This window comes from Sinocyclocheilus anshuiensis, unplaced genomic scaffold (assembly GCF_001515605.1).
Source record: "Sinocyclocheilus anshuiensis isolate Anshui unplaced genomic scaffold, SAMN03320099.WGS_v1.1 scaffold1145, whole genome shotgun sequence".
NCBI lineage: Eukaryota > Metazoa > Chordata > Actinopteri > Cypriniformes > Cyprinidae > Sinocyclocheilus > Sinocyclocheilus anshuiensis.
In genome coordinates this window covers 261,215-273,527 of record NW_015557118.1, presented here as the reverse complement: position 1 = coordinate 273,527, position 12,313 = coordinate 261,215, and the positions used below count along the sequence as shown (strand labels likewise).

General features: G+C 37.3%; 1 protein-coding gene across 1 annotated transcript in view; it reads right to left on the bottom strand.

The window, feature by feature from the left end:
* The window catches only part of bmpr2b (bone morphogenetic protein receptor, type II b (serine/threonine kinase)), a 94,437-nt gene that overhangs the window by 39,345 nt on the left and 42,779 nt on the right, over positions 1 to 12,313 (bottom strand). The window contains exons 2-3 of the mRNA XM_016472806.1: positions 12,063 to 12,251; positions 11,282 to 11,452 (exon numbers count right to left, since the gene is read on the bottom strand). Coding sequence (XP_016328292.1) covers positions 11,282 to 11,452; positions 12,063 to 12,251 — 360 coding nt within the window. The remainder of the gene's footprint in view (positions 1 to 11,281; positions 11,453 to 12,062; positions 12,252 to 12,313) is intronic.

Below are 12,313 nucleotides of genomic sequence, written 5' to 3'. Positions count from 1 at the left end.
GAAGTGAGACTGACCGGCCGATCACCGATCCGGGCCGATCATGAGGAAAATTGGCCGATTCTGATCACTGGCCGATCGATCGGTGCATCTCTAGAAATAAATATGTCAATTCAAATCAAGTCCAGCATCACTACATGACACAACACTGCAACACAGTAGTTCTCAAACAAAAATCAAGATTAAAAAAAAATCTTAATTCAGTGCCTCAACAATGTATTAGTTATTTAATATTTAAATTTAATTTATTTTTAATTTTTAATTAAACAGTTTATTTTTTTAATTGAATTTCATTTTTTTAATTGAATTTATTTATTATTATCATTATTTTATTGTATTTTTTTGAAAAAACAGGGTTTTGGAAAACCTATGTTTTAGATTCATTTTAAACGTGTGATTTCTAGAGCTGGAAATCTTATGTTAATTAAAATAAAACTCAGTGGGAATTTTTAATATTAATATACATTGTTCTAAGCTCTAAAATATTTTATAATGTAGAAACTGATTCCAGATTATTTAAAAAAATCTTTAACCTGTATAAATCAAATCACAAACTTTCAATGTTATGGGGCCTTTGAATATTTTCGTGGACAATGGGGAGACTTGGAATGGAAAAGGTTGAAAACCACTGGTGTACTATGGAAGTTCACAATTTGTCCTAACTTTGAGTCTGATGCAAAATTCACATCATTATCAGAACAAACACTTGAATATCCAAATAATGATTCAGTTTCTAAACATTTACTCTAACAAGACTGAGAAATCTAGAGCATCCCTGACCTGCCAAAAGTGTGGACTGGGAACATTACGGTATATGATGATACAATTACATTTTGACTGGCAAACCAGCGGGAATGTGTGCCGACCATCAAAATGAATGGGATGAAGGATTCCAAATATAACAGGGATATCTAGTTCCACTGTGACATGGAGTTTTTTTCTGTTTGACTTCTGGCTTTTATTGTCTTTGTAACAGTAGCTGTATAGAGGCTCTTTGATGCTCTTTTCCGCCTATCAGGAAGGCGCTTTCCGGCAGATAGCAGTTTGGCAGCGACTGAGTCAAAAAGGCATTTCCTCTGTGGATAACCTACTCCTTTCTCCCACTTTCACTTCTTGTCCTTCTTTTTTCCTTCTCCGTGTCTGTCTTTCTCATTCCATACGGATGGCTTTAATCCTCTCACCGCTGATTCAGTGTTCCTCTTTATTCCTTTTTTATTCATGGCGACTGCTGTATAATTCTCAGCTGTCTGAGCCCACTGCAATTCACACCACTCTGACAAATAAGCTCATGGAGAGTGACTGGATTTTCAATAAAAAAGAGAAATGGTGACAAAAACAGACTCGTTTGCATAAGTGAGTTACAGCGCTGGCCACAGATTTCGCATCGGTGAAGGCGGAGACATTTCAAGATGATCCGAGAACGGTCCTTTTGTTGGTCATTATGATTTACATTATGCTAGCATAACACAGCAACCACAATCCAGGGTTTGAGGAAAAGAGAGAGGAACCCAGTTTCTTTGACTATGCTGCAGGAGGATCTGCTTTCGCTACAGCAGGCGCACCTGCCACACCTGGACTGAAGACACATGACACATAAATAAAATAAAATAATAAAATAAAATAAAAATAAAATATGAGAAAATAAAATAAAATAAAATCAGACTGAGATTTTCTAGCAAATATAATAGTGAATTACCCCTTTAAACATACCTAGAAACATGTATTTTCACCGTAGAAATTGATTATAAATATTATATAATCAATTAAATATTTGAGTTAAGCATTACTAGAAAATGTTGTATTCACTATAGAAATGTATAAAAAATATTTTATTAATTTCCATGATTTTTCCAGGCCTAAAAGTTACAGTTAAAGTAAAATCCTCTGATACTGTCAGGTTTTCCATGACATCTTGGTGTAAGTGAGGAAAATGTTTAATTTTGACAGAGAGCTCTTTAGATATAAGATAATAGATGTATTGAAATGTCAAGAATTCAAACTCCTAACTCTTCAACTGTCATTAGTATCAGAAAGTCAGGAAGATTGGATCACGATTTCAAAAAGCCAACAGCAAAAGCGGTCAAAGTATAAATTTGAATCTCATTTTAAAACAGTTTGACTGAATCATTAAAATAATAAGACAACAATGCTCCTAAAGGCCCCATAAGCCCTATTTTTCAGCCCAAACTTTATGGGTAAATCATAGAAAATACGCCAACACAGGACAAAAAAAACTGCGCTTGTCAGGTCATGGGGTCTCAAATTAAAAGCTGTTCCTGATTTCGATCAGAAGACGGGTCTCTTGAGTGTCTAGACATCTGTAGACTGATGTGCAGGTTGAGCACCGGGCTCAGGTTTCTCACAGCAGATTGCACGTCTGTGACCGTGAACCCTGTGACCCCAGATCTGTTGACCTCTGTGACCCCTGTCACGAAGCAGCACATCTGGGGTCCCCGGTTGAGAGAGTGCTGACACGGCCATGAATCAGACACAGTCGGCCTGTCTCAGCCCAGCGCCACGGCAACTGCCTCCGTAATAGTCCCATCAATTACACCACCCGCCACGTTCCTCCAGCCGAATCAGTGTGACATAAAGAGAACACCTCCTCCAGTTCAGCCGACACGTCTCCTCTTCATGTGTGCTTTCCACATTCTCCTAGGCCAGAAATGTGATCAAAACCACTTCTAGCTACACAAACTCAATTTACACGTTACTGCGCACTGAAACGTTTTTGAGTACAAATCAAAAACTCAAAACAAGTATGTGAAATAACATGTCTCTGTCAGGACAAATACGGTCATAGCAGAGTAACAATTTCAACAGAAACTGTCAACATGTTTATACTGTAGCTACATTATACCTGAATAAAAACATTATAGGAGACATTATTATAGGGGGGAAACAGAAATATGGTGACTGTAGGAATAAAAATAAAAAAAGAGCCAACTGCAATTTTAATGGAGACTTTAAATAGAGACCACTGTGAGATTTTTTTGCTGATTTGAAATATGTTATTAAACCAAATAATGTACACAACAATTTGAACAAATTTTATAACTTTGGTCAATTTTGTTATTTGTTTCTGGGAAACAAATAAATAATTTTCAGTACTTTTTTTCCAGACTTTTATAGTGTTACAAAAGATTTGTATTCCTACAAATGCATTTTCTTTACTTTTTTTTTTTTATTCAACAAAGAATCCCAAAAGTTTTCAACACTCATAATAATAATAAATGTTTTTTGAGCAGCAAATCAGCATATTAGAGGATTTCTGAAGGATCATGTGACACTGAAGACTGGAGTAATGATGCTAAAAGTCAGCTTTACCATCACAGAAATAAATTATATTTTAAAATATAAATACAAAACAGATATTTTAAATTGCAATAATATTTCACAATATTATTGTTTAAGCAAACAGTTGTTGGTCCCCATTGACTTCCATAGTAGGGAAAGACATACTATGAAAGTCAATGAGGACCATCAACTGCTTGATTACCAGCATTCTTCAAAATATCTTCTTTTATGTTTAACAGAAGAAAGAAACTCGTACAGGTTTAGAACGACATGAGGATGAGTAAATGATGACGGAATTTTTGCCTTTAAAAAGAATTTTTGCCTATTACATCTACATTTATACACTTGCGCAGAGTACGTTTCTAATCTTCACAAGCATCTTAGTGATCGAAATCCAGAACACTTTATCTCCTTAATTTTCCATCATGCAGAGTAGTTCAATACTAATTCCCTTCATTTGTTAGTCCCAGGGGCAGATATTCAATACATGGTCTTCTACACAAAAAACAACTGCTCAAAGTCACACGGCACGAATCCAGCAGCAGCAGCAACCTGAGGTGATGGCTGGCAGATCTTCTGCCCTGTCACTAGGCACTTGGCCATTCAGTCTCACCTCCGCACAGTCTGTGTGCCGCCCACGTGTCCACACATGCTCACACTCTAAACATGCCACAAACACACTCAAACAAACAATGATGGAGATATCTGCCTCAGCATACACTCATGTGCACCTCTAATGAACACAAACATGCCCTAATGACCCATATGAAGCAGAAAAGCTCTGAAATTGGATTTCTAATCGGATGAGCCATGAAAAGCTCTGATTTTATCTTAAAGGGACAGTTCACCCCAAAATGAAAATTCTGTCATCATTTACTCAGCCTCATGCCATTCTAAACTTGTATGACTTTCATATCTTATTTTATGTTCCACAGAAGAAAAAATCATACAGGTTTGGAACGACATGAGGGTGAGTTAATGATGACAGAATTTCCATTTTTGGATAATCAAGAAATAATCTGTCTGTCTGTTCACACCAGCGTTAGTATTAGTATTATTTATTAATATTTTCAATTAGGTTTTTTACCATTTATAAAATAAATGTTTTAAAATTTTAATTCCTTTTTTTGTGCTTTCGTCAATTTTGTTTTCATTTGAATGGCAGTTTAAGCATAATACAGTTTTCATGTGTTTTTGTCAGTTTGATTAGTTTCAGGCTTATTTTAGTTGAAATTTCATTCATGTTTGAGCTTTTGTCTAACTGTCTAATTTTTTAGTTTTTTATATTTATATTTAGCTTTCATTTATTTTTAGTTCCGGTTTGAGTCATTTTAGTACTTAAAATTATTTAATATTAATTGATTTTTTTAAAGTTAATTTATCTAATATTTATATTTTCATTTAATTTTTAATTTGAAATAATAAAAAAGTTTTAGCTTTAGTTAACAATAACAAAACTGGTTCACATTATAGTAAAGGACTATTCAATCACTTGTCGATCAAAACAGCTTGTCACTTGTGGCTGGTTAGGACAAAGTGTAACAGACTGACATTTTACTGACAGTTAAATTCGCATTACTGCGGCGTCACGCCTGCATAGCCCCACCCACCATGAAATCCCATTCTGCATGAACATATTAAAATAAATCATGGCCTGATATCCTGCCTGTTTTGTGCCTTTTTTGTGTATTGCAGCATTTTTGCATTTAGAGTGGACAAAATAATTACGTGTTGCTGGGAACTTACCACATAATTTCTGGGAAGAACGTGGTAAGGCTAACAACATGCCTTAAACTGTGGCAGAATCATTTCAGAACACAGTCTCTTGTGGGGTAGTGCTACAAAATAATATACAACACAGGGCGGCTGCTTTTTTTATCAAGAACAATGAGAGGGGAAAAGGAAAATCATAAACTACAGCGGCCTAGAACGCTTGTGTGAAAGGACTGGATTTAGGCAGCCATTATACATGTCACCATGAAGAACAGCAGAGAGGAGGATAAAGTGTAAACTCACTAAGTTATGGCCGGGGGGAAGGGAGAGGAGGTGTGAAAGGAGGGAGAGAGGAGGGGTAGAGGAGGTGTGTGTGTGTGTCTGGGAGGTCATTTCCCCTCTGCAATTAAAACAGCTGCCAAGGTTAATCTATGCCTGATCGATCAGAGGCTTCTCCCACTCCGTTCACAGTCTTCAGCTGGGAGATCACACCGTCCATCTAAATGAAGCTTGCAGTGAATGTGTGTGTGAGACTCTGAAAGCACATTTTCTGAGCAGGTGTACAGCTTACAAAATCAGTGAAGTACAATGCCAGAGACTAGCAGATGTGTGCTGCTGCTCCTTCTGCAGATAACAACAGCCCTGTTCCAATCCAAGCCAAAAGGCTGAATAAATGCAATGGAAGTTTGCAAACTTTTTTCTGCATTGAATCTATTCACGCCAAGCCTGATGCAAATGTAGGACATTTTTTGAAAAAAATGTATGATGATGTGAATGAATGCAAAGTATTTTCCAGATACAATACAAGAATATATGAAGACTTTATTTGAAAAAAAAACAGATAACTCCGGTTTTTTTTTCATTTTTTAAAAATCATGTCTTTTGTTATGTTATCATGTTTTTATTGTGTTTTATTGTGTTAGCTGTATTTTTTTTTTTTTTTTTTACCTAATCAAAATAACCCAACTGCAGTTTGATTTAGATTAATTTGAATGCACAATGAAAAAACATGCTTATTGAGTTATTGGTTTTTGCAAATGAACTCTTCATATCTAACATCTAAAAAAAAATAAAAAAATCCATAGGATTTACCAATACTAAAAAATAAAAATCGAATGGCTCTTTCAGATTTGCATTTGAGGAATTTTGTATTTTTAAAATTTTTTTTATCCTTCACTCAGCAAAGAAAAGGCGGGGTTCAAATATTAATTTTGACATGACTCATAGTAAATGATGCTATATTTCAGCAATTGCTTTAGCAATGTTGCTATAATAGAGATTTTGTGCATTTTGTCTTTGTACTGATGTTCATTAACATGAATAGAATGATAGAATAATAGAAAGAACGACAGAAAAATGGAACAGTAGACAGAACAACAGATAGAAGGATAGAACAATAGAACGATATATAGATAGTAGATGGATGGATGGATGGATGCAGATGAAAATGCTTCATTGGTCAGAGAATAAACATTCTTTTAAAAGATTAAATAAATAAATAAATACTTGGCCCATCAAACAGAAGCATGGGAAGCTACTATTTAAAAAAACAAAAAAAAACAACAACAAAAAAACATGCAAATCTTAAAAAAACAACATGCAAAAACCAACCTAACCAAAATATTTTTAAAAACTGGATATTCTCAGTACAAGCTTTTAAACTAATAGGAAAGCATTTAATCTTTGTAAAATCTTCCTGCATGAAAGTCTGTGCTGTAAATCACATACTGCATGTCAAACATAAAAGCTAAAACAGTTCAGCCGTGTGACCCACAGAGATAGTTAGAGTGTATTGTGTTGATGTCAGAACAGCTGGGCTCCGCCACAGCCTCACCGCTCATCACAGTCAGCAGGTGTGCACATGCACAGAAACAAACACTAACAATGTGCCTGTGATGCAGCAGAACAGCATGTTTGATAGTGTGTAAACTGTGAGCATCATCTAAATCTGTGTTTTTCCACCTTCTGCTCGTTAGAGAAATAAAAGAAACCGTGCCACCCTAATCTTCCTAAACTGTTGCTCACTCTGCATATTTCACAGGTTGGAAAGCATGTGGAATTCAAAAGAGATTCCCCTCTTGGAACGTGACACTTGCGCGCACAATTACCATCATTCCCGGGCAATATGTTCGAACAGAGGACATCTTCACGTCTGCTACTCTACCTGATTAAAAGTGAAATAATTGCCCCTGTCACAGCCTTTGGTTCTGGTATGACATCCTCCTCCTGTCGAAATCCTGCTTTAAAAGCATGTTTTCTTGTGGTGCCCATTTTCTAAGAGCTGCCATAAATAAAAAACAAAAACAAAAAAAAACAAATGAGTCACCACAGCAGCTCTCCAACGTAGGAGAGTGGGGTGAGGGAACATTTCCAAATCTGCACTTCACTTATCTATAAAAAACCCATGCGTTTACCGAATAACACATCCGGTGCCGGGAACTGTGTGGTGGAGGGGTGAAAATATTGGTAAATGGATTGTATAACAAGTGAGGATGTCAGCTGCCTCACACTCAACGAGGAACACATCAGCGAGCGTGTGTGGACATCATCCATCAATGCAAGTGTCCGTGCAAGTGCTACATTTTGCACAAGACTGCAGACTTTATTCACATGTGCTGCAGACTGCTGATAATGTCAGTCTGGTGTCTCTCGCTCTGCGTAGACAGCGGTGAGAGACAGCTGCGGTTGGGCGGGGTTTGAATGTAGAGCATGGCCTCGCTTTGCACCCTGCTGCTATACAGTGTAACACGAAAAAAAATAGGGTTTGACCAGCTCTGTGGTGGAGGTGAGGGCACAAACGGTCCGGTGCCGTCTGAGGATGCAGAAGACACATGTGCACAGGCATTCTGCCCGGTAACAATCGAAAGCAGAAAGACGATTGGCCGACACGGAGTCTTTAGTTCTCAAACTCTGTGGCCTCTTCACGCAGGCATGGCGCCAAACATGGGGCTCCCTCCCCTGCATTAATACATTCAACCTCTCATCTTGTCTTTAGAGACAGATTCATTTGAATGTTTTTGTGCAAAGTTGATTTCCAGGGTCAAGCCTTCAAAGTTTAAACATGCATTCATTAGCGATGGCTTTGAGAAACCTAAAACCTTTTATTTTTCCATTATTCCCCAAATCAAAACGCACTTCTCAAGGCTCTTCGCTTGAGAAGTCGTGCTAGGGGAGAAAGAGAAAAAGAGACTAACAGCAAAAAAAGTGCACTGAAAAGAGGTTTGAGAAGCGAAGCAGCATGCAAATAACTCACTCTTACAAAGTCTGACAGCCACTGATTTTTTTTTTCGTATTTCACTCTATTTTTCGCTGTATTGTTTGATTGCGTTTGTGGCAACTCATTTCTATCCTTTTAGCAGGGCCATCCGGCACTCTCTTTAGATACACACTCAAAAGCAACACAAAAGGAGAAAAAGAACTGAGAGGGTGAGCAAGAGAACGAGAGGGCACAAAGAAAGAGGTAAAGCTGGGGTTTTGTCCTGAGGTAAGGCATTAGACAGCTCTAGGGGAGCGAGGATGGGAAATGAAAGGTTGTATGGGTTAGTTGAAAGCGGGAGTTTATCTGAGCCGGACTCTAGAAAAACACACAGTATTTATTAACCAGGGACACTATCAGGAGGAGTCTACTCATAGTTTAAACAAATTGGTGGAATTGCAATGTTCAACGAGATGAACTCAGAAGATAAAGTTAGTCTGGATTTCTAATTTCAAATAGCCAGTTGGCTTTTTGGGAGATTCAACTCCTGGTTTTTCAATGTAGAAGGTAGTTTGCTGGTTTAGGCTAGTAAACTGGTCTCCCAGTTTTGGCCAAGCTGGAGTTCAACAAGTTTGCCACAAGGTCTCTCAGTCTCACCAACTGAAAAATGTACAAAACCCCTGTAGAACAAGCACAATGACTAGTGAAAATTAACCACACTGTTGTCCACCCTTCTGTAAACACCTCTAAATTAATCAAAAATGACTAGCTTGACCAGTGGAAGCCAAGTTAAAGGGGTCATATGATGCTATTTTAAAGATCATTATTTTGTGTATTTGGTGTAACAGAATATGTTGACATGCTTTACATAAAATGCGTTGCACAAATTCGAACATCTGGGTTGTGCTGTTCTGTTGTAAATAAATCTTAACCAATGATTCCTAATTGCATCTACTTCCGGAAGGCCAAATAAAATGCTTTTGCTTTCGCACTGAATCACACAGCGTCTCCCTGACATGGCTGCATCAACACGACTGCTGTTCCTGAAACCACGCCTTCTTTCTTTGCGTGCACATTTGGGCGGCATTATGCTTATATTTCCACATAGTGACGTAGATATGTGGGGGCGTGTTAGAATGAGCCGTTTTAGGTAGGCGTGGTTGACTCTTAACTTTTATAAAGAATATCTCTTTGGATTTGAGACTTTAGTCTTTGCAACTTTACAGATCTTCTTTATGCACCAAGAGCTTGTAACACTCCAAAGAGAAAGGAAAACTTGAAATCACATCATATGACCCCTTTAAGAACAGTAAACCATCTTAGGTTTTTACGGCAAAGGAAGATAAATCATTAGGGCCCTATAAAATCTTTTTTTTTTTTTTTTCCTGAAATACTGCATTGTGCATTTACATTTTTTTCTGGTAAATAAATTCTAGTAAATAATTTTTCTGGTAAATATTCCTTAAATAAATTATGTTCTAATAAAAATTTTAGTAGTAGTAGTAGTACTATCATTACATTAAATAATATATTTCTGTCACATTTTCTTCCAGTTAAACCAAACTTTTATTTTGACAGGTTGCTGTGAAGACCTGTTTCTGTTTGTATATATGATATGACAAATGATTTTCTTAAAAAAGAAATGAAGAAAGAGTAAAATACTACTGAAATGGCTCAGCTCTGGAGATTATGTTCATGTTTTCAGACTTGAGACAGCAGTCTGAAAACGCCATTCGCTTCAGTATGTGTGTAGTAAATGAAACAGTGTGTCTGCACCATTCATTCACACAGGGACACGCAGAACATGCACGATTCTTATTTAAATAGTATATTTGCGATTTAATATTCACAAACACCAGTCCATATCCTGCTTTCATTTATGTGTACTGACCTACTTTTTATTTATTCACCCAAAATTTGTGTTATACAATAAATTCCATTTTTTATGACCTGATTCCGTGATTCCGTCCACGTTTTCCACATCGCGGTAATCACAGGGACCCTACATTATACCCTTACAAATTATTAGAAGCAAAACATTTGGAAATTCTTGGGTGCACTGCCAAGTTGGCTGCTGAGCAAATCAACTCGCTCCATTAGCATACTAACACTCAAACCAGTTACTAGATCCCTAAACAACTCTGATATGGGCCGAACAGGCACACTTTGTCAAATAAGAATGATAGCTGGCAACCTACTGACTTGGGAATCATGGGATATGTTGAAAAAGGCCAACAGTCAGATCTTACTGTGATGTTGAAAATAGACCAGGTGCTAATTCTAAAAACTAAACACAGAGACACTTACAGATATACTTGTATTTCAAAAATGCTTGGGAATACAATAGAGAGCTACTTTCCAACAATGTGTGGGCATTCATTTTTAAAAGCCGTGACCTCATGGACGAGAGGATGCTGACCTTCAATCGACTACAGAGAAGTCAATACGACTATTAGACTATCGAGATTTCTTCGAGATCCAACATTCCAGAGCACAGTCGATACAGTAGTTAGTAGAAGAGAGCAAAACAGAGTCCAATCCACACAGTGTGATTTATACAATCAGTTCAACCAGAATAGCACTCGATCCCATAATGCACCACGTTCTTTATTTGCAGACATAGTTGCATTAAACGCAGTTAGCGTTAATGTGTTTCTCAACAGTAAAATCACAGTCACCCACACATAGGTACTCTAATGTTAGTAATTGAGTATGTTACTGTTGGTCATTCCAGTGCAAGTTAATTTTAGCAAGCTTTTTCCTTTTCAGTGCTAATACTACAGTAATTAAACTGGCACTCACAGTGAAGCTGTAGAAATGAGCTAATATGACAATTATCATCTAAAAGAGTCCTTCAGTATATTATAGATGTGGACTCAAACACTGTAATCTGATGATTTGACATAAAACATACTTAAACATGATTTGTGGTGAGACTGATGACAATGGATCCTGCAAGACCAGTTCTACTCCGTCACAGAAATCTAATACGGGCGTTGACTCTCAGACGCAGACATGGAGGTTTCAGATGTGACCTAGAGATGAAGAAGCGCTCTGTTTAGTGATTGTAGGACTTACGGGTGGTGCTGGTAGGGCTGGGCACCCAGTTCTCTGTGAAGTTGACGTTGCACATGTTGGTGCTGCAGCAACAGAATCTGTAGGTGCCATTCTGGATCTGTGATGGCGTGGTGGTAACCACGCAACGGTCGTCATGGCAGTCCTGCTGGTCGCCAATGTAAGTCCAACAGCCTGCAAAGAAGGGATGCAGATGGTTGAGTGAATGAGATACAAAGTCTGTAAGAATGTGTGGGGATGAAAAACATTTGTGTATGTGCGTGGGGTGCGCATTTTAAAGTATGCATTTTGAGAAAAAGTCATCATATCGTATCGTATCCTATATATATATCAAAAATTTATTAATTTTAATATGACAATGAATTAATGCATAATATATATATTATATTTAACATGACAATTAATGAATCATGAATACTAATTTAGCTTTTATTAATTAAGATTTCTAAATGATCAGACATTTTTGTTTAATTTACTGAATGTTCTAAAACACAATCATGCAAACCTATTAATCTGTGTTAGAGTGCAGTTATTAGCTTAATTTAAAAGAATAGTTTAGTCGAGATGTTCTCATGTTCTTATAAACCAGTATGCTGTCATTTTTCAGTGAGTAAAAAGCTTAGCATATAATAGTAGCACACTTTAAAACAACATGGAGGTAATGCTGAACAAACTTTTGAACATATTTTATGGTTGCACTGTCTCTTTAAGAAAAACAGAAGTCAATGGACAGTCCTCATAAGTATATATGCAGAAGTTTTTGAGTGTTTGAGTTCATCCTGACCTTGTTTGACCAGGCGGATCTCTCCGTCATGTGTTTTCTCCCACAGGCCGTAGCAGCGGCTGCTCTTGCTGCACAGGATGGTGTTATTTTCTCTGGTGATGTGCCAGTCAGCAGCCACACTCTGCTCATCCACCTGCTGGTGCTGGTCATTAAAAGCACACTCCCGCTCTCTCTCCTCACTCTGAGCAGCTGCCGAGACACAAAATGAGAAGAAAAAAAAAAAGAGATGAGATTATTAACAAAACACACAA